Raw genomic sequence first — 21,912 nt, 5'->3', positions numbered from 1 at the left:
GGAGGGACACAATGAACAATATTCACATCGAGAATATTATTATTATCCACACTTTCCACATTATCTGTGGAAAAGCAGATTGCAAAATATATTTAGTTTGAACACTATCTTGACAGAAATATGGAGGCTAGAGTGGGAAAGACAAATAGACTTTTTTTTATTGCTACTCAAAATTAGTGAGGGATTTTGGTATATGGGTTCATATATATGGAACTATTAGGGCCAGGGGTTGAGAAAAAAAAACATTTTTTTTTTCATTATGCACATCAAGAATAATGTTAAAAACGTCGAAAATTAACTTGACATTTCAAGAAAAAAGTCGGTCAGGTTCATGACTTCAATTATGTTAGGCTGATAATAACTTATTGATATTGATATACATACCAATTAAGTATACCATAGCCCCACTTCCCAAACCGGGAATGTAGGTGCGGCCACAGGGTGGACCTGAACCCCTGGCAAAAAATAGCAACAACAAATGTTTGCTAACAAATGACATGAAATAATCTTAATGCAACATTATGCATTTTTTACCTGCTTTACTTATCTATCCTGACCTGCAATCTCCTCATTACATTGCCTACAACTGTGCATGTTGAATACCTTCAAACCTGTATATCCCTAACAGTAGTGCATGTCATGATGTACACACATAAGCTAATATTATGTGTATCATTTTTTATAAAAATATGCATAACCAAAGTTATAGTAATTTAATAATTTATCAAAACATTATTAAAATGGTCAATTAATAATTCAGCTACCATCATTTTTTTTAAAAAGGCGTCATTCTATTTACTTATCTATCGTATTTTATTACAACTAATATTTAACACTTAAAATTAGGATAAGAAGAACAATTGATCATTTAACTAGATTAAGCGAGAATACATTGAGAAGAGTTAAATATTAATCAGAATAACTGTAGATAATTTATCATAATAAAATGTATTATATATTTACATAATAACTTTTGAACCCAACAAGAAAACAGTTGGATTAATGAGATATATATATATATATGTAAAATACAGAACAGTCAAATACATTATCAACTAAGGACATTTTCTGAAAGAGCTGACATTTCCTTATCTACTTAAATGGAGTAGAAAAAATATTAGAAACACCACCACTCAGCATATTGCAATACAATTTAACAACACCACAAACTGTCCTATGTGCCCAACGTTTTAGTCCGACTCACACAGCAGATATAGAATAATTATAATATTACATACAAATGTAAAATCCTTTTAAAAATGTATTTATTGAAATGTAATTCTACTTATTAACTGGTGGCACACACCAGGATTCATAAACACAGTCATGCTAAAAATAATGCATTTAAACAGTAGAAAACTCTACAGCTGTAACTAATAATCCTATTATATAATAGTCATAATTCAAAACAAACTACTTCGATTTACTTTCTTTATACAAGTGTTTCCAACTTTAAACGTCATCTGCCTTCCCATCTGTTATTTGTTATCAGATTTGTTAAAGAGGTCTCTGTTCAGCGCTCCATACTTTTTTGTCACTGGAGCCAAGCTGTTTTGTTTACTGACTGAAAAAAAATAAAATAATCACCAACAGATGTCTGGAATCAAAGCTTTATTGCTGAATATTATATTAAACATTGCAGTCAGGATTTAACTAGCCTGAAAACAATTATAGTGCAACAATTATGTTACAATACACATTATGGCATTTAGCATTATTTTACAATGAAGCAAAATTGTTTTACAAGAGCGATATGAAAAAAAGAGAGGGAGGAGCCCAGAGAGATCATTCTCAATGATATTACAATTATATGATCTTATCCTCAGTTACACAATTAATATCCCCCACCCAACCCAAAACACACACACATACACACACATACTGTACACACGCATACCGTTTCATAACAGTAACAGTCCCGCTGGTTGTCAGTTCATCATCCTGGCTGATATTTGATTACTAAAAAATTAAATAAAGTATATAAAAAAAAAGGAAAGCTGCTGTAGCGCTTCTGTTTAGTGTCTGATCTCTGGACCGGTCTAATCCTTCTCTACGGAGCACTTCTACTCTATTCAATGTTAAAGCCATACTGTACCTTTAATCTACATAACCGTACTGAGTATAAGGTTTAACGTACAACCTGCTGTTGAGAAAGACTGAGAGCACTGAATGTCATGACAAGCATAACAGTCCACACGGCTGAATACAGAATAGATTCACTCATTCTACTTCATCACTTTTTTCATCGTGAACAAATTTCAAATCATTGTGACGTATTATGAAACGCAGTTCTCCATATAAACAGATTAGGAGGAAATGTGGGGACTGTCAAACATGTAAAATACAGTGATTTCTTCTTCTTCTTCTGCCACAAAACCTGCTGTGTGAAACTAGACCAGAAACCTGGAAGTGTGAAATGAAGCCACAGCATCACCACACAAGCCTTGTTTAAACCAGGTGGAGTGGAGAGGAAGAGGAGGGGGAGGATCACAGGATAGGAAGGTAGGTGAAGGAGATAGAGGAGGAAGGTAAACAATGTGGAGGAGAAAAACAAACAAAAACAAACGCCAAAAAATCGATTAATCAGGGTATTTCATCTAAGCAGCGACTGTATTACCGCTGGCTGCGTCCTCCCGGTAGAGACTAATACTGCAATACTTGATAAAAGTACTTGAAGTGCACACGACCACAAGATGATGTCTCTGGGATGTTGGATAATTCACAGTGTCTTCCTCCTCAATTTCTCTGAAACCGTTACCTCTCTGATTCCGCTTCATTCAGTCACCCAAACATTTACCGCCCAGCAAAACACACTCACACTCAATAAACCCCCTCCCCCTGGCTGGTCCTCATTCAGTACCACCTTCCACCTCTCTCTGGCAGAAGTGAGCCAGCAAGGTGTCCAAGTCCCGGCGGTCAGCAGCAGAGTACAGAGAGCTCTCTCCCATCATGCTGAGAGCCATGCGCAGGGTGGACCAGATGTTGTCAGACATCATGGTGGCTGCGGCACCTCCAGGCCCCCTCGCAGCTCTCGCTCCATCTCCGGCGGCCTGGCGCTGAAGAGACAGAGCTTCGAGGAAGTGCTCCACTGCCTCTCTGAGGAGACGGGAGAAAGAGAACAGGACAGGATGAACAACAGATAATCATGACTTCATTTAAATAGTTTATGATATTAATCAAAATAAATTAATACAGTTTAAGTGTATTTCGCAGAACTGCTGATGCCATCTAGTGGAAGTAAAAAGCTATAGCATTGCACCAGGGTTTGTTGGGTTCCAATATATCAGCAATATATAATAATTTGTGATTTGAATCTTTTATGCTCTGTGTTTGCAAAAAGAAGAGCTTGATCTAAACAGATATACATTCATCAAGTGATCAATTCACTTCAATCTTTTCTGTCTACTTGCTAGGGCAAAGGTAAGGTTAATTACACCTATTATATACAAAAAAGGTCATTTTATGGGTGATCACTCTTTCATATCATAGTAAAGTAGTGTCATGCTTTTACTCATTTATTGTTTTTCTTTTGGTCTAAAAGGGGTGTAACTTATTCATGGAATCCATCTAACTAATGTCAATATGATAACCGTGTCCAGACCATCCCTTTTAAAGCTTAAACCTGATACAAATGGGAGTATGCAAACACATCCAAACCATTTAAGGTCTGAAGCTGGGTCAAATATGAGCTGCTCTTCAGACTGATGAGTAGCAGTAGTGCTCGAACGTCACTACTTTGGTGCATTCAAATGTGGATATTGGAGCCTGGCAGTGTGGGGGCCATTTGTTTATTTCAACCATTTTCAGACAAAACACAAATCTACAGACCAAAGACTTCCTCACCTGTGTGCTCCTAGGTTGACACAGCTGATTCCCAAGTTGTAGCGACTGCGTACAAAACCGGGCTGCAGTTCCAGAGCTGTCCTGTAAGCGGCTACCGCCTCCTCTGAGCGGCTTCCATTGGCGAGTGTAGCACCCAATTTATTCCACAGCAGGTAGTCCTGATGGAGACAAAAGAAAAGAAGACAGCGCTCAGAAACAAACAGCAAGCAGTTTGCAGACAGAGGTTAGGATCCCAGCACTTCTACACCAACCTGTGGTGTGACAGAGAGAGCAGCGCTGAAACAGTCCACAGCCTTGTCGTACTCCCCGCTGAGGTTGAAGAGAACTCCCAGACCACACTGCAGCTGAGGGTCCACCTGGGCGGGGTCAGAGTTAGCTGCATGCAGATACAGGGTCTGGACATCAGTGAACAAAGATCTGTGCCAGAGACACAAAAAGAGAAACACAAAGAGAATCAGAAGATGCTGGATCTCTATGTTTCGTTTTAAACCAAAAATCATTCTGAATCCCACATGTGTGTTTGTGATACTCACTCTGGCAGCAGTGACCCGAATCTCTCCCTCTCCTTGTCCCTTTCTCTGGCACCATCCTGTTGGCGTTCGCGTTCAGTCTGCTCCCACACAGAACGGTATTTAGGATTGTGCTTCAGCCAGTCGCGAAGAGTCTCACAGGCTTGCCTGTGCAGTGATTCGTTAGTGAAACTGACGGCCAACGCCATCAGAGCCGTCAGGTTGTCGTTCTTCAGCTCTATACATCTAGTGAAATAAGAGGAGGTGATGTGAAGAGAGAAATGGTCACAGGGAACAACATTACCTTGTTGTATGCTTTTAAGTGCGATAGCAAATACCTTATTAATGTGGTGAAACTAAAAAAGTGGAGGCTACAGACACATAAACCTGAGCTGTAAGGTCACTGTACACTTGTACTAATTAATTAGGTATCAGGATAGAATCTATTTCTAGTAATTACATTTTTGCTTTTCTAGGCAGCTTCTTGAATTTTGTCATAGATGTTTACTCAAAAAGGCAGTAGAAAAGCATCTGCAAACATGAAAATCATTATTAAGCTACTAGTAAATCATAATTTCCAAACAATGTTTTCAAAGACAACAGGTGACTATATATTAGATTTTGCCTCCAAATTTTATCAAACACAATGTCTATTTTGCATCTGGATGGTTTGAGGTAGCATTTTGCGATTCTGATTTCCTACCTGCGGAGGGCGCTGATGGCAGCAAATTCTTGCTCATTTTCCGCCTGACAGGTTCCCAGATATTGCCAAGCCTGCAATTACATGAGAAGAAATGTATGCACACACACAAAAGCGTCATTACAATGTCATTCTGTGGGGAAACAACCGTGAGTAAAATCAAAAGTAAGGAGGCTTTAAGGGGTCATTTGTGCATTTATAATTTATGATTTTTGAATTCGGATGGTCAAAGAATTTGAAGAAAATTTAAATGAAACCAAAAGCTCACCAGCTGGTTGTCTGGTTCTCTCTGTACGGCACTTTCAAAGAATCGCACGGCGCCTGGGATGTCCCCTGCCTCCATTCTCTTCACTCCCTCTGACAAAGGGTCTGGATGGGATAAGTAGGGGTTTTCCTCTTCAAACTGATACCCCTGGGGCAAACACAGGGAAACATGCAGGCTGCTCAGAGTGTGTGTATGTAGACTGTCCAACACACAGCATGTCATGTGCTTTTACACATCAAACTTGTAAACATATTTCTAAGCAGATGTCTGATCTGAGCAGGTTGACAGCTACCTTGTCAAAAGAACTGCTGAGTAGTTGATCGAAGTCAGACAGCCAGGGATGGCTCTCTGCATCCCTCTTAGCCATCTCCTCCCACTCCTGCTGCAGCTTCTCCCAGAAATCCACATCACTCTGACAGCATGACAGATATACATCATTACTTCAGTCTCCTCACATTATATATCATCCTCTATTATAGACATGTCCTGTACTTTTCCGAGGGACTGATGAGAGTGTACTGATGGAGAGAAAAACAATGGCTGCTTATTTCTCAAAGAGGATTAAGTTTCTTTATCAAGGGCTCCTTAATAGACAATTTGTGTTAAGGCTAGTTTCCTGATTCCAAAACATTTTTCTGCCAGGACACCGGTGTGTTTCATCTACAGATATCCCTGCTCTTCAGTTTTGGCTCATTAATTCTTGCCTCACCTCCACAGCAGCTTTAGCTTCTTGGAAATCCGGTCCTGATGTGGCGAACTCATCTACCCAGGCTTCAGCCGATTCCTCTGACACCTGAATAGCAATGAAGAGCAGTAACAGTGACTGACTTGAGTCAGCAGTTGCTGGGGATGAAAACTGTTATTAGAGCTGAGGATGTGGATATTAAAACAGGAAAAATATAGAGGGAAGTGAATGAAAAGGAGGAAAAAATGAAAGAAGAAATAACACAGAGAAGCTTATTTTCTCCTACTCCTTTCTTACATTTCTTCCTAATTAACTCCTGATTGTCATTCACTTAGAAAATGCACTCAACAGCAACACAATAATTAAATGTTGCTGGTATGTGAAGGTTTATGTTGCTTAAACTTAAATATAGCAGCTAAATATAAAATACCTAACACTGTCATGACCACAGAGGTCCTACCTGCCTGATGACCTTGGCCCACTGCTCTGCTTGTTTAGCTTTAACTTTCTCAATCTTCTGATTCCTCTCTGGGGGTTCCAGGGGAAGACTCCCTCCCCCTGTCTCCGTCAGGAACTATGGCGGGAGGGGATGGCAGTGGGGAATGGGGCAATGTTTTGAGGAGGGAGGAGCAGTTGGTGAGGAGGTTTTTTTTGGAAGGGTTGGGCGGAGTAGGAGTAATTTTAGTAGGAGGAGTAGATGAATGGTGGTTTTTAATTGCGGGAATGGCAAGCCAAGAGTTCGGAGGTCAAAAAAATGGAAAAGCACATGTCAAAGTTAGAGGGCAATAAAGTACAATGGAGCCATGGTGAACAGATATTCATCAAGAACAGGACTGAGAGCTACACATACGTAGTGTAATGCCAAAGCCTATTTCTGCCAGGATGAGAAAAGAAAATACATAAAAAGTTGGACATGATAAAAGATTTAAGTCAAAGTATTCTGATTAGGGGTTTCTGGCCTAACTTCACCTACTTCAGAGGTTCAGGGAGAACAGAAAAAAACTCTAAGGAGGTCAAATCTCCAGCAACACTTGTAGTTAACAGCCAATATTGGCCTATCACAGATATATCCGTATTGGCACTCATACAAAAACAATTTTTTCAGAGATGTTAATGCAGAGAAAGATTATTCAGTTAATTAATTATTACTAAGTCCTGAGGTTTAGTTTACTGTTTTCAGTGCACTGATGTTTAGACATTAAAGTTAATTGTTCAACTTAAAGAAATCCTGCTTTCATTAAATATCTCATGTCAGAGGGTGTTTCATAGCCACATTTGAGGGATCGTCTAAAAAAAAATGTGTGTATATCAGCCAATATACAAAATCAAGTATCAGTCAGGCTTTAATTCTATACACTGCAAGTGTTGCTGGGGTTAGGGTTAGGGTAAGTACCAATTCATACCTTTCTGATACAAAATCACAATCAAAGTAACCATAAATAACTTTACTTCACTTAATATATCAAAAAGTTTGATTAGTAAATTGAAATTGTGACTTATTTTGTTATATTTTAAACTTATTAAAATATATTTTTTGATCTAACCTTTGATCTATCTTTTTCTTTTCTTGGCAGAAATAGGCTTCCATATATATATATATATATATATATATATATATATATATATATATATATATATATATATATATATATATATATATATATATATATATATATATATATATATATATATATATATATATATATATATATATATATATGGCAACAGCCTTTTTTTGCTTGAACTGAATGAGGTCAAAGTAATCGCTTACAACCCCAGTAAAACAAAAAAAAACTGAAGGAAAATTGACTCAGCTCAACTGTACACACTAAAAACTGAATGCATAAGAAGAAAAGCAGAGTCGACTGTTTGCTGAACAAATTCCATCAGCAATGCTGTGCAGCCATGAGCTTCATATTACAGAGAGCTGAGTGGCTGCTTTTGGTTAGATTTTTGGAAAATGTTACTCTGCATTAGATACTGGGGTGATGAGTCACATGGCATTGCCTATACTGTGCAGAAGTGAACCAATGTGCTTCCCCAATGTATTCCCAGTTGCAACCATCCCCTCCTCAGTGGGCAGAGACTCGTACCTGGTTGAGGTTGGAGGCCCAGTTCTGAGCCTCCTCGGCCTGAGCTTTATCTGTGAGCTGTTTGTCTGTTCTGCTCTCCACTGTCACACTGCCCTCGCCAATCTGCCTAATGAATCGCAGGAACTACACAACAACGGAAAAAAATGACAGCAAAAACAAAAAAACATTTACCATTACTAATTGGTCAGGTTTATACCAACATACTGCTAGTTTCTTTCCCAACCAACAAGTTGCTCCCAGTGAATTACTATGCTAAAATGTTAAAGAAAAAGAGAAAAGATATGGAGATAGATATGTAAAAAGGTATGACACATGGTTTAAAGAGGATCCAACAGCTGTCAGGTAAACATTAAGTCGTTGCGCACCTCCGTGTTTTGTAACTTGGGGTCATCAACCTTTGAGACAAGCTCATTGGCTGTCTGCCTCAGCTCCTCCCCTGGTTGATACTCCTTTGTCCTGTCAGGTTAACAAAAAAGAACTGTTAACATTATACTGTAAGGAATTCTGAGATAATGTCATTTCATTTCTTTACTTTTTGTTAAGTGATGTTGAGTTAATGGGCTGTTAGTGTGTTTTCATATGCCATCAAACTCTCAGGGACTGCAGATGTAAATTAGCATGAATGGTTTAATCTGAAGCATTAACATGATGGACCAAAGTGCTTTTGTTAAACAATGTGCATCATGCTCTTTTATATTACATTATTACAAGAAGAGGCAGTATTTATTCTGCTTATGTAGACCAGAACTAATCAATTCGGGCTGAAGGCTGTACTTTGCATTTTTGAGGTCAGTGCACTATGCTGATGATTAGACATCTGTAAGGCTGTTATTCTACACAAAATACTTTCAGCTCTGGTTCAGTTAGCCTTTTCAACATTGTCACAGACAAGGATGGATTGTCTGCAAATTTTAAATTCAACAGAAACATAACAAAGAGGACAAGAAGACAACAACATTATCAATGATCAGACATGCATTCAAATCTGTTATCTTTTGTCTGCCTCTGCTACTATCCTCTTTCAGTCCCCACAATTATACAAAGCTGAGTCTTCAACAGTTACTGTAGGGGGCAGCCAAATTATTGTTTGATGGAAGAGCGTTGTTATGATAAAGCAGCATATTTGGACACCGGTCTTGTTAATGTAGCCAACTTCAATAAAGTATGTCTGATAAAAGTTGCAGATAGCACTGGCAAAGAGGCTGAAGTGAAAAATAAGGAGATACGGCACAAAAAAGGGTTGAAATCATAGATATTACAGCAACAGGCCCCAAAGACTTCCCCTTTCTTTTGGTCCACTGATTAGTTAAGTGGAACAGCCAATCTGACTGATTTCTCTGGCCACAGATACTCACGATAGCCCTGACATTGGCTGACAGCCAACCATTTGCCTAGTGTGATAGGGTCCTAATATGGCGACTTGTTTATATATGGCACTACAGGCCATCCTACATCTTATTGTAAGCACAGTTTAATATGCAAAAGAATTGTATACAATATACTTTATACAGTCTATTTAACAGGGGATCCCTCCTCTGTCTCACTATAAGCTAAGGGCTACTTGGCTTGAAAAACTTTGAAGACCACTGATAAAAGCCATTTTTCATCTGCGTACTATCAACACTTTCTATCCATGTCCTCCATTCTCTGTTCTAACCATTCGTTCTCCTTGTCTCCCAGATCTCCCAGCCACAACTTCTCCTCCGACTGCTCCAGATACTCCTCTGCCCAGCGTCCAGGATCTGGAGCAGAGGAAAAAAAACACACAGATAGGCAGATTGTAAAATATACATACAAGGCAAAAATCAAAGGAGTTATCTAAGGCCTATTTACTCTGATCTCAGTAGAGAGTGATGACATATGACAGACTGATGATGACATGCACATCAAGCAGTGTGTATTTCCAGAGTGAAACACAGGCTAGCAACAAAGAGCAACTAAAGGAAACTCAACCTACCTGCAGCCTCAGCAATAAATTCTCTAGTCCAATCAGCGTCTGCTGCATCACCAAGAGCAGTGAGCCCCGGTGCGGAGGCAGCATCAGGACCTGAGAGGAACTCGGCCGTCCAGTCACCAGAGAGGGCCAACGCTGCCACATCTGGAGCTATGGCATAGAAATACGTGGTGCTTAAAATGCTGAAAACAGTCATACAAACAATAGAGAAAAAACCTGAAACGTGAGAATCCAGAAATACATGCCTCTTTGTGGAGCTTGTCTGTAGCTCTGTTGGTCAATCTGCTGCATTTCCTCCAACAGCTGACCCATGTCAAACGTGTGTGGGGGTCGTGGGGGCGCCTGAAGGAACTCATTCACCAGCTGGAGCCAAAATAAAAGCATGTTAAAACAGCTAAGAAAGATTATTGTATCTTTTATTGACTATATGAAGAAAAAGACATCCAGTATTAACAGAGTAACACATCTGAACGGCTACAAAACAATATTGTAGTCAACAAAATACACTGAATATGGAAAGGAACTGAAACCCTGACCTCTTCTTCAGTTGCAATTTCTATAGCAGCGGGGGGAATCTGTGAGAAAAGGAATGTCTGTTATCAAGCAAGACTCAAATATGAACACATTGTAATACATATATTTAAATAGATAACTACAAATTACTCACTGTAGGTGTTGAGCGGTGCCGCCATGCCCCCCCTTCCTTGGTCATGTGACTGGTCAACTTCATGAGGGGATTGGCTCCCCCACATTCTGCCTCCACCAACTCCCGCATCGCCATGGCAACACAAGGACGAGGCAAACCCAATTAGACCACCTGAGAACTGAGAAGAGAATGAGCAGATGCATTTCTCAATTTCTGTTTTGGATGATTGTGCAAAATGCAATTTGTGTTTAAGACAGACACTCACAGTCGCATAGCATCGGATCAATGATCAACAGTGTGATAAATTCGAGAGAATCCGACAAGGGATACCCCGGCCTACAATTAATATTCTCCAGATGTAAGGGAATGTGTAGACCCAACACAACATCATCATTGTCATCCTTTTCAGTTAAAATCAAATGCAAAAATTAGCAGTCCAACTACAGCCGTAACGTTCATCATAGTGGCAATATCTATCAATATAATCACAATGTTTTGCCCTATATGTAATCTTTTGTATTGTAATATACTATCTCAAATCCCCATTAAAAACTTATGTGATGGTTTCCGGCCTCTTTAAGAGCTGACAGGCCAAGCAAGGTGAATTCTTGAGTGTGTTCACACTGCACAGATAAGCTCATGTCACGTAACCAAATCAAGCTCCATCTGCTGTTTTTCGGGTCATTTCCTGGCTGATGGTGAACCATTAATAATGGGGATGTGATGGGCCGGCAAGCACAGGCATTCACTGCATTTTACACTCTGACTGCACTCCAGCCTTTTCTGGGAGAACAAGACATTCACATCACCATATTGTTATTACTAAAAACAAGACTATAATCATTATCATACAGGGCTGGCTATTGAGTTTCAAATCGTCTTTGGTACGGCCGACAAAATATGTTCATAGCAGTGAGTATCAAAAAGACTGCAATTAAAGTCTGGGCATGTTGTTATCTTGTTCTTTAATGAGATATTTCCTAATTCAATTAACAATTTTGACAACAATTTTTAGGCAACATCTACATCTACACCTTTGTTGAAACAAAATCTAGCATTGGCTTATTTTGCTTAATGACAAAACAGGTATTGTAGAAAACCTCTTGACATTTTGGTATCAGTAGAAAAACCCTTTTTATTCCTATAAGGATAATAATTGTGTAATACCATATACCCTAATACCCTGAAACTGTGATATTTTCTAGTAACGTGAAAATCAGTAAATGTTTTACTGCAAATGTAAATCCTTGAATATTAATAATCGGTATTAGCATTAAAACGCATATTGTTTTTCCATAGTCTGTACCAAACAAGCCTGTTTTCTAACAATCGGAGAACAGGATTTGTAGGTCAGGGCATCTCTTCAACACTCCCGTAATTAATTATAATGCAGTTTTTTCACAGGTTTTACCTTGATCAAAAATGTGTAGATTCGACAATTTGGATATCAGGATTTTGATAATAGTTCGATTATTTGCACAGCCATACACCCAAAACTGTCATCAAAACACAGCACCAATATCATATCGTCATTATGTCCTATTTGGTTCTAATTTATCTGATGATCACTCACCTGATCTTCCAGGAGTAAAAACAATAACAAAAGAAAAATCCTTATGACAGTGATGTAGCTCCTAGCTGCATTACTGAAAATGACTATATGTTGTCCATGATGAAACCCTGCTGCTCAAATCACTGACCCACATCCTGGCCCAGAGATGAACAGCTGACAAACTGCTGTACATGCTGGCCTACTCAACTTCTCTAACCCCTCTGGAGGGATACGTAATAGCAACAATTTCCATAATGAACTGTCAGGAATAGAGATTTAATTCCCTGTCCACTCCACTCAACTGAGGACTACTCTAGCGCCACAAAACATCATAAAAGAGTCAGATCCACAGGTGGGCTCTTATGCTTTAGTACACAGATAAAATAATATTTCATTCTGACTCAAACAGCTGCTGTATGATGATTAGGGTCAAAGTAAGAGGATTAGACACAGATATTAATACGCACACTATGACAGATAGACAGGCCACTGTGGCACCTGTTTACTTGCTCACTTCACCGTCACAAACCTCCCTACACATCACCTTTGGAGGAGGGTATGCTTTTGCCCCGCACATTCACACATATCCTACTTTTACTGAGAGAGTGGAAGCGTTACACTGTGCACACCTGAAGGCATCTCACCGCCAGCTCTCTCTCTCTCTCTCCGTCTCTCTCTCACACAAACAAACACACACAGGTTTTTAAACTGTCAGACTGCTGTCATGTGTCAAAGCAGTTCACCAGACTGGGAGCAATGGTAGCTTTGTTTTGCAAGAAGCTAGCTAACTGTGGCTTCAGCTATGAGCAGCAACATTAGCATGGTAAACGGTTATCTACGTAACGTGTATTTCCTTATGTAGCTCGTTAAACAGCGAGATAAAGGAAGACGATTTGAAGAAATAATGACCCTTACAACAATAGTGTGGCTAGTGTTAGCGTACAGTGCTAGCTAGCTACCGTGGGGCTAAGTGCAGATATCATTCCTGTAGTATGAAGCCACAGAGGCATGAATAGACGGGTAGCATGATGTTCATCTCACCGCCGACAGCCGCTGCTGTAGCCGAACCGACAGTCCCTCCTCTCCGCTTTGCTTGTCCGTCTCCCTCCGTCTGTTTTAACCACCGAATCACAGCAAAAGTTGCCGCAGTGTCAAACCCCCCGGTAACAGTCCAAAAGCAGCCGCTGCGTATCACAAGCGCTTCTCTGTCTATTTACCTTCCTCCTCCATGACCCACAAAACCCTTCACCGTTCACTTGGACTGTCTCGTAACCGTACGCTGGTCTCGTATTCTTGAACGCGCTGACGTAAGAAGATGTCAGGGCTCGGAAAAAAATAGAACGTAGTGAAACAGACGCAGACTCATCTACGTAAAAAAAATACAAAAGATATTGCGCACAATGCGCAGGCGATCAAAGTCTAACAAATCAGGAGTGCAGTAACCAGGTGCCAAACCAGAAACCCCTGCAATGAAATAAAACATGTTTTTAAATAAAACGTCTTAATATTATTTTTGTAAGAGAACATATTCAACGACGATGTACAAATAAGTAATTGGAAATATAAGTCCTGAATGCAAAAATCTAAATTGGATCCACGGCTCCCCATATGACATATTGGACCTCTGGACCATTGATGACCCCAGGCCCCTGACCCACTTATAGCTAGAGTGGGACTGAAACCATGTCATGTTAAGAAAAAAAGAAAGTGGCAAATGTTGGCTGGGCACTTATTGCTGTTAAAAGACAAATGGCAAACTTAATTCGTATAAAACAAATTGTAACATTGATGTATAAAAACATTTTTTATTATGTCCCTCACCTTGATTTTACCTAAAGCAACATGTTTCAAAGGATCTATACATCTATCTATACAAAACTCTAGTGTTCATATATTATTACCAATGGAGAAAATGATAATTTTATTTTATCATGTCACAGGGAGGATAAAAAAGATTTAAAAAATAATTGAAACAGGTAGTATCAGAAGTGCAAAAGTGGCATAAAAATATCATGGGAAAAAGTGAGTGAGGAGGGTATAATTGCAAATATTATAGCATGACACAGAGACTTAATAACTGAAGTAGCTGGGGGCCGAACAAGTGAAAGAGAACATAAAATGGCTCCATACAGCTCATCCAGCGTAATCCAAGTCTGTAGAAGCCCTGATATCCCAAATTAAATTTTTCTAAGATGAATTCTTCATGTTAAAGAGCACCCCTGTCTGAAGTTGGGGCACAAGCTTAAGTGCGTGTCAAGGGTATAAATAATGTTTTTAAATTACTTTGGGATCTTGGGGCTTTGAAAAAACAACAACATATGAGATTGAATTATGCCGTTTTTAACTGCTTTAATTATTAACGCTAACCTGCAATCTTCTCATTACATTGCCTAAAATCGTGTATCTTGAAGACCACAAATTTATTTTTAATCAAACCCTGATGCCCCCACTGCTTTTCAACGTAGTGCCCCCCTTGAGTACCGTGCCGGGTTAGAGTAGTGAATGTGAACATATGTGTCAGTTATTTGAAATATTTTGCCCATGAAAAGTGCTTGAACAGTCCTTGAATTGTATCATTTGTACAAACTCTGCTCATATTATAATAGTATCTCAGCCCTAATGTCGCCACCACTCTTCATAACAAGTGACACATTTAGGGATTCATATAAAGTGGCAGCTGTTGTTACCTTCAGTTCACCTTCTAACATAAGCAGCATTTTATTGCTCAACCTAGTAGAGTTTGTTTTACATCATGTATATCTATATATATATATATATATATATATTAGTTCAGTCTAAAACAGTGACTTATACTGTATAAGAATATAATGTTATCTTAAACTGACTCCAGCTGTCAGTAAAAAGTACGACATGTCCTTCTGAAATGTTACAGGATGTATTAATTAGCAAAAATTAAAATACTTGAGTGAGTACGTCAAAAATTCTACATATGTGCAGTAAATGGGCGTAAATGGTACTGAAAATGACTATAGACTATATGACTATATGACTATATATATATATATATATATATATATATATATGACTGTAGTTGAAATGACTATCTGTATAGTAATTCTTTACTCCATATACGGAAATATAATTAAGTTGCATGACTTTTGTTATGGGCCTAATCATATGTGATATCTAGATTTGGGAGATTTCAAAAAATCAAAAAATATAACTTGTAAGTTACTTTTAACATCTGACCTCACTTTTTAACAGTTTTACATTTATTAATGTCATTTTAGTGAGAACCCTCCTCTGACAAGAAATCTCTCTCATGGAGACGTCATATAGTGTTTTTATTATGAATTTTGTAATGTTTTCTGACAGTTCTCAATAACAATTAGTCAGCATAATCCATGTCATCATCGTATCAATAATTACAGGTAATGTTCCGATAGTAACATAGTAATAATATAAGTTATTAATCAATGCAATGTTTATTCCTTCTTAACATCACACTCAAAAACGACAGGCTTTATTTACTGACAGGTTTAGCACTGCACATTGATAGGCTACACAGACAGACAGCAAGAGACACGGAGGGAGAGGTGAAGGGAAGAGGCGGGAGGCAGGAGGGGAAGGTGAGGAGAAGCACACAGTTGTACATTCATTGAACCGAATGATAATTTATGGAGGGAATAAAAAGAAGAAAAAGTAAACGTTTTGAGATCTCAAAAAATGACCTGGAAGCATACGAGATAAAAATGAGTGAGACGTATCTAAGCATCACAACAATGTGCCCTCCTTTTTCTGTGATTCAGATATTGACAAGTTCTTAAATTACAACAATATTACACACAAATTAAGAGACACTCATCAAGCCAGGGATTATCATCCTTATCACTACTACTATTATTATTATTATTATTATTATACTGTTTTCTGGTGCTGTAAAGGTGATTTACTCAAATGGGGGAAAAAAAAGAAATCAGAATCTGCTCCCTCGCAAAGTGTGCAGATAAAAGAGTGGCTGCAATAATAATAGTAATAACAATAATATCATAATATTCATCATTGTATGTACAGAAAAATTCATTACAATCAATACAATCAAAACTGCCCAAGCTGAGCTGACATTCTGGAAACAGCAGGGGTAGCGTCATGGAGTGTGTTTGTGTGTGTGTGTTTCCTGTGTGTGTCTGCAATGTGACGTCTTGTAGTTATTGTAAGAGCAGTGTGCAGTGAGTGAAACAGTGCAGTGAGAGTCACATTCCAGCGGTCACTGTGAGGGGAGGGAGTCAGAGGTCAGGTTTATTGTAGATGGGTAATGTTTTGTCATTTAGTGGCACAAGCTGAAACTTTGCAAAGACTCCAATTTTGGCTCAACACCTGGAGGCTTTTATTCTCTTTCAACTTGTGTAAATTATGAGGTGTATGGTTGATAGTCCTCAAATCCTCTCATCTTATCATCAGCCCCACGTAAAGTATAGTCAGGAGCCAAGTCGACACAATACCAAAAAAAATACCTGCAAGCATAGTGGATTTTTATTTTTTTTTATGCGTGGCCGTGATGTCTGACCTCACTATCTTCACTCTGGTTGAGGAATATGCGGCGAGAGGATGCAAAGACGGAGGGAAGAGCTTGTGCACAGACTTCTCGAGTCAGTCTAATAAGGGAGCGCAGAGACGTGTCGGGATCAAGGCTTTGTGTCTTTGCCTACGGATCTGTTCAAGGCCGGCATGTTGCGGATTGTTTTCATTTTGTAAAGTTTTCATTCTGTGTTCAATAACAAAAGATAGAATACAATCTTTTTTCTTTTTTTTTTTTTTAAACAAAAGTAGTCTCATTTAACCAGTATTACACTATACAGACACATTACCATCTCGTGATTTAGAACTGGTGCACCACAAACAATTTTGGTGGGGTTTGCTCAGGCTATTAAATTACATTGACTGTATACATTGTGCCATTGAACATTTAGGTGGAGAACAACAGCCCATCGTTGGCTATAGGTCACATATGGCGTTGAGTGTCAAGAGTATTACAGTGACTGTGTTGTGCGTAGTGTTTGTAAGCATACATTCCTTATACTAGTGGTGTCAGCAGTCGTTGATATTAGAAGTGTTGGAGTGTGTGACTGGTGATCCGGTTTGTGGTTTCCATGAGAACTGGTAGAGAGACACGTGTGGCTCAGTAGCGACGGGCGTTGCCGTCCCTCCCCTCCTTCTTGATGATGATTCGCTGGTCGTCGCTGGCGTCGTCAGGTGACTCTGCTACCTCCTCGTCCTCCTCCCCCTCCCCCTCCGTGTCAGCAGAGATGCCCATGCGAGATTCATAGGACTGTGAGAAAGAGAGATGTGTGGATAAAACAGGATGTCAAAGACTAATTTTTGCATGTGTTAACATATTTTAGGGTCTAAGTGATTAAATGCTGCAGTTGGAAGCCAGCACTCAGATGTAACAGCTATTATGTTTGAGCACACAAGTCACACAATAACACAAAACTATCTAACAGATTGAGGAAGCGGTAGACCAGCAACTCGCTTCTTCTGTGATGAAAAATTACTGTCTTCGTCAATGGAGTTGGGTAGTTGTGAACAGAGTGATATACTGTAACAGCTGTTTTCTGATTGCATTAAGATTGTTATTCTATAGAAAGAATCGTTACCCAGATAGTCTTTGGCAATGAGTAAGCTCCTTTATTTAACCAGTAACAGAAGTCGGATCCCTCTGATCAAGGTCACCAGACTACATTGACAAAAACAGCCTTTGTACTTGACAGAATAGAACAATGGGTTGTGTTATTGTTTGATTTTGTTGTTTAAAACACCAACAAACTAACCAACCCAGGCAGTGACAGATGGGAAACTATTGTGTTCTACGAGGTAAAATTACGGATGTGGTCAATGGAGTTTGGTGGCTTTGAACAAAGCGATACAACAGCTGTTTTCTGGTAACAAAAAGATTGTTATTCTATAGAAAGAATCCCTACAGAGGTAGAACTATTTGTTAAAGAGTAAGATCATTTTTGTAACCAGAAAAAGCCATTGGATTGCTGGAAGGCCACCAGACGCCATTACCAATAACAGCAATATTACCTTTCTAAGATGTTCCCTTACAGAACATCTAAATCTGTTGTGTGACTCTCTTTGTCAATGGAGTTTGGTGGCCTTGAACAGAATATGCTGAGCTCTTTAAGAATCCTTTCCATTATATTGTCAGACACTTGATCCGAACCAACTAGTGCCACCACCAAAAATAAGCACTCAAGTGGACGTTCTTTGATGGGAGCTTTTGCCCCAAAGGATTACATTTGCAGTACTTTGGTCATTGCAGCCAATTACACAGCTGCTGGCTGAAGCAATCTACTGCACCAATTTCAAAACCTTTTAAATAACTATTACTCAATCAGACCCCAAAATATGTAAATAACTAAATGAATAAATAATGAGGCCCAGGTGTGGCCTTTGATCACGATCGTATAATTTTTAGATAACTCGTCTGTCTCTTTTTCTTTTTTTTTACCTCCATAGGGTTGACGATGATGGTGAGGGCAGAGTCGTCCCATTGGCTGCTACCCTCCTTAGCCCCGCCCCTGGCACCCTCGCCGCGGCGATGGATGGAGCGAATTCGGAACACACCAAGGATCACCATGACAACCAGGAAACCCACACACACCATTATGATGACGGTGGCTGCTCCTGGAACCACTGGACAAAAAAAACAACAAAACCACAGTGATTATTAATGTCATAAAACAATATAGATCTAATGGGTAAATCTGATTATATTCTATATTATTCTTATTGTTGACAAATTTAAATAAAAATAACCAACAATGTATTACTCTACAAGTATTGTCTGGACAGTGAAGGCCTGATGAAGCTTACTCCTCTGTTGCTCTGTATTCTAAATACACAAGTGAGCCACATCGTTCAACTTGGTGAGAGGTTCTTTATAACAACCGACTCAAGAACTGCAGTTTATTTGAGCAAATCCTACACACACACACCACTTCTGTGGTAAACACTAGAGGACCAACTGTGTTTTAATCCACAGCTAGTCCTAAACAAACGCAATATTTGGTTCTTGAGTGATCACTCAACCTTGAAATGTATATACACTTGTGACCAGTTTTTTCCCTCAGTTGTCAGTGTTCAGAGTTTGACACTAAAAGGCTGTTTTTACATTCATTGCTGAGTGAGTACATTTTCTCTACGCTCATAAAAAGTCTAACTTTATGGGGTGAGCACGAATTGTGACATCACAAATAGTTTGGAAGCCAATCCTGGGTCAATATTCTGTGTACATGTGGAAACATTGTGATGTGGAAACTTGAAGCCTCCTGTGTTCATACGATGAAGTACAGGAGGAAACATCTTGTGCCCTGCAGGGAAACTTGGGAAATGAAAAATAATTACATATATTGGAATTTTTAATGAGAGAGAAGGAATAGGTGCCATTGTGAGGATTCTAATGTGGCAATTATACTTTTTCTCAAAAAAAAAAAATAGGTCTGGAACAAATGGGAGAATTTCTGTGTATGCCTTAATACATGTGTGGAGGAGGTCTTTAAGGATTAACAGCGTGACGTGGGTTTGGGGCTGAGTGACACTGACAGGGTAGGTAAGTCCTTGAAAGGACATTTCTGTTCAGTAAAGTTCTACCTAATTTTCCTTCATATCCAACGGGAATCCATCCTTGTTTACTCTCTTTGTGAAGTTTAAACATATGTTGACCCAATTCACAAGTTTATTAGAAACTAAATAGGGCTAAAAAATTGCCCCAGTCTAAGTATTAATGTATGAAAAATAGCACAATTATCCAAACTAACCAGCTGTTTAAGGGCACATTTTGAATCCAGTATTTGCTGTTAGACTTTGACGGCAACATTATTCAACCTGATAATCTTATCAGCTGTGTAGCTGCAGTTATTGCACATATGAAACACCAGAGGTGTAGCAGGACATTACACAACTATTGATATCACTGCATTTAAGTTCTGCTGCAGCCATTTATCACCAGAAGGTCTCTGTGGTCTTTTGATTTGAGTTTGATGGTTGTTCTTTGCCCAAGGCATAAAACTGAAGAAGACATTAAATTTGAGGTTGCAGCTCCGAATCTCTGAACTTTCCCTTTGGACACTGGAGTTTTCTTGCGTTTTGTTTCACTGTGGGTGTGTTGATCTAACAAATGTGTCAAAGCCAATTCTTTAAGTATTTTATATCTTGAAATGTTTACGTCCATATCCACTGGCTTGCAGGCTTCTGGTGCATTGCAGCATATCATTGCCTGTGACTGCCACCTGTTGATCAGTGGAATAATGTTACATCATTGGCAGGACTGCGTATCACATCACATGTGTGCATGAGATAAACAAAGCAGGTACCCACTCCCAGAGAAACAGCTCCATGTCGCTATTAGAGGTCTAAAGCTCCACAAGGAAGCTTTAGTAACACATAAAACAGTGCAAACACATTTAAAAAGCAGCTCAAGATATTGGATTTACCTACTCATTTATTTTCATTTCTATCAATCCCTCAATTGTTAAGATAATCTTTTTGCCATTTTTGACTTTATTTGATAGTCAAATAAAGGCAAAAGGTTCAGTGAGGAACAGGACACAAGGTGAGGGACTTTGAATAAAGGTCTCTGGTTGGGAATCGAAAGGCGGACACTGAGGCCATGTGGTACGGGCCCCAACCATTAGGCTACCCTAATCCATCACTCTTACGTAGTGACTGTATTTTCTATCTTTCTTTTGTGTTTTTCTTTGACATCTGTTCTAAGAAGGTGTTGTAATAACAATTGTAACAGGTCAGGAAAAGTTAATGAGAGAGAAATGTCACCTGAGTTGCGGTGTGGATTGGGCAGGGTGTGTCCACTCAGCTCTCCAGCGTGGTGGGATGGATGGAGAAACTGCTGCTGGGAGGCCAGCAAGTGGGAGGGGTGGTACAGACTGTCCAGAGAGTGCAGGAAGTTCACCTTAAAACAGAGAGGGAGTAAGAGTGACCTCACTGGGTTTGCAGCTTAAAGAATATGGTGCTTAAATAATCCAAGGTCATGCATATTCTGTTCCTAAAAAGTCAAGATCGTCCACGCTCAAATATAAAGGATATGTCTGTCTTTCTGTCAGTCCTAGAGGTGTTAAGTGAATGATGAGTCCTCTCACCTCCAGAGTCAACTCATTGCTGGTGTATCTGCCATTCATCTCAGAGCAGGACAGGCGGAACCGCCTCTCAAAGCGGGCTGAGCCTTTGGCCAGTCGGTAGCGTACTGAGCGAAGGACGTCCTCATACACGGAGATGGATTCAGCACCTGAAGGAGCACAGAAACAAAATAGAACGGAATAAAAAAGGAGACAGGGAGTCAATACTAAGATGAAAACTGTAGACACAAGGAGGAGGAGAGAAAAGGAGTCTGCAGCCACTTATTGACAGCTGGGAGTGTCTGTTTGGGATGGATCATATCACATTTTGAGGTCATTGGGAATCTATCATGACTTTTAAAGAACTGAGTGAAGAAGTTTTAAAGGCCTTGAAAACCTAGTTTCAAACAGTTTCTGCTATTGTAAACATTATCATGCCTTTTTGTGCTTTCCTCACGGTTTTTAGTTAGACATGACTCATCGGAAAAAGGCGATGTCTCCTATTTAGTGATATTTGAATTTAATGTGATGAAATTCGTGGGGCTGTTTGCTTCTGTCTGTTAATCA

At 39.3% G+C, this 21,912-nt stretch overlaps 2 protein-coding genes across 5 annotated transcripts in view; both read right to left on the bottom strand.

Moving 5' to 3' along the window:
• Positions 1-1,594: 1,594 nt before the first annotated feature.
• On the bottom strand, positions 1,595-13,537 carry pex5 (peroxisomal biogenesis factor 5). Of its 3 annotated transcripts, XM_030394516.1 has the most exons (17): positions 13,289-13,537; positions 10,717-10,873; positions 10,586-10,624; positions 10,295-10,412; positions 10,053-10,199; positions 9,753-9,837; positions 8,461-8,551; positions 8,096-8,218; positions 6,463-6,576; positions 6,027-6,110; positions 5,610-5,729; positions 5,321-5,464; positions 5,056-5,126; positions 4,377-4,598; positions 4,095-4,260; positions 3,844-4,001; positions 1,595-3,096 (listed from the first exon to the last, which is right to left on the bottom strand). In XM_030394516.1, the coding sequence occupies exons 2-17, from the start codon at positions 10,828-10,830 to the stop codon at positions 2,850-2,852; spliced, it is 2,043 nt and encodes a 680-aa protein (XP_030250376.1). In that variant the 5' UTR covers positions 10,831-10,873; positions 13,289-13,537; the 3' UTR covers positions 1,595-2,849. The 3 variants fall into 3 exon arrangements, with proteins under 3 accessions (XP_030250376.1, XP_030250377.1, XP_030250378.1); XM_030394517.1 differs by lacking the exon at positions 6,463-6,576; XM_030394518.1 differs by lacking the exons at positions 6,463-6,576; positions 8,096-8,218.
• Positions 13,538-15,533: 1,996 nt separating this feature from the next.
• Positions 15,534-21,912, bottom strand: part of clstn3 (calsyntenin 3) — a 28,694-nt gene continuing 22,315 nt past the window's right edge. For both annotated transcript variants that reach the window (XM_030393702.1, XM_030393703.1), the window contains 4 exons: positions 21,370-21,515; positions 21,047-21,182; positions 18,723-18,907; positions 15,534-17,537 (listed from right to left, as the gene is read on the bottom strand). In XM_030393702.1, coding sequence (XP_030249562.1) covers positions 17,388-17,537; positions 18,723-18,907; positions 21,047-21,182; positions 21,370-21,515 — 617 coding nt within the window. In that variant the 3' untranslated portion in view covers positions 15,534-17,387. The remainder of the gene's footprint in view (positions 17,538-18,722; positions 18,908-21,046; positions 21,183-21,369; positions 21,516-21,912) is intronic.

The sequence above is a fragment of the Sparus aurata genome, chromosome 17, assembly GCF_900880675.1.
Source record: "Sparus aurata chromosome 17, fSpaAur1.1, whole genome shotgun sequence".
Classification (NCBI taxonomy): Eukaryota; Metazoa; Chordata; class Actinopteri; order Spariformes; family Sparidae; genus Sparus; species Sparus aurata.
This window is presented reverse-complemented; position numbering and strand designations above follow the sequence as displayed.

Bases quoted from the DNA above. Each gene is read 5' to 3' on its own strand.
- pex5 (XM_030394516.1), bottom strand. From the start codon at position 10,830: ATGGCGATGCGGGAGTTGGTGGAGGCAGAATGTGGGGGAGCCAATCCC. The intron at 8,219-8,460 runs GTGCGCAACGAC...GTTGTTGTGTAG, and splicing joins CCAAGTTACAAAACACGGAG to TTCCTGCGATTCATTAGGCA. The intron at 4,599-5,055 runs GTAGGAAATCAG...TTATTTCACTAG, and splicing joins GCCATCAGCGCCCTCCGCAG to ATGTATAGAGCTGAAGAACG.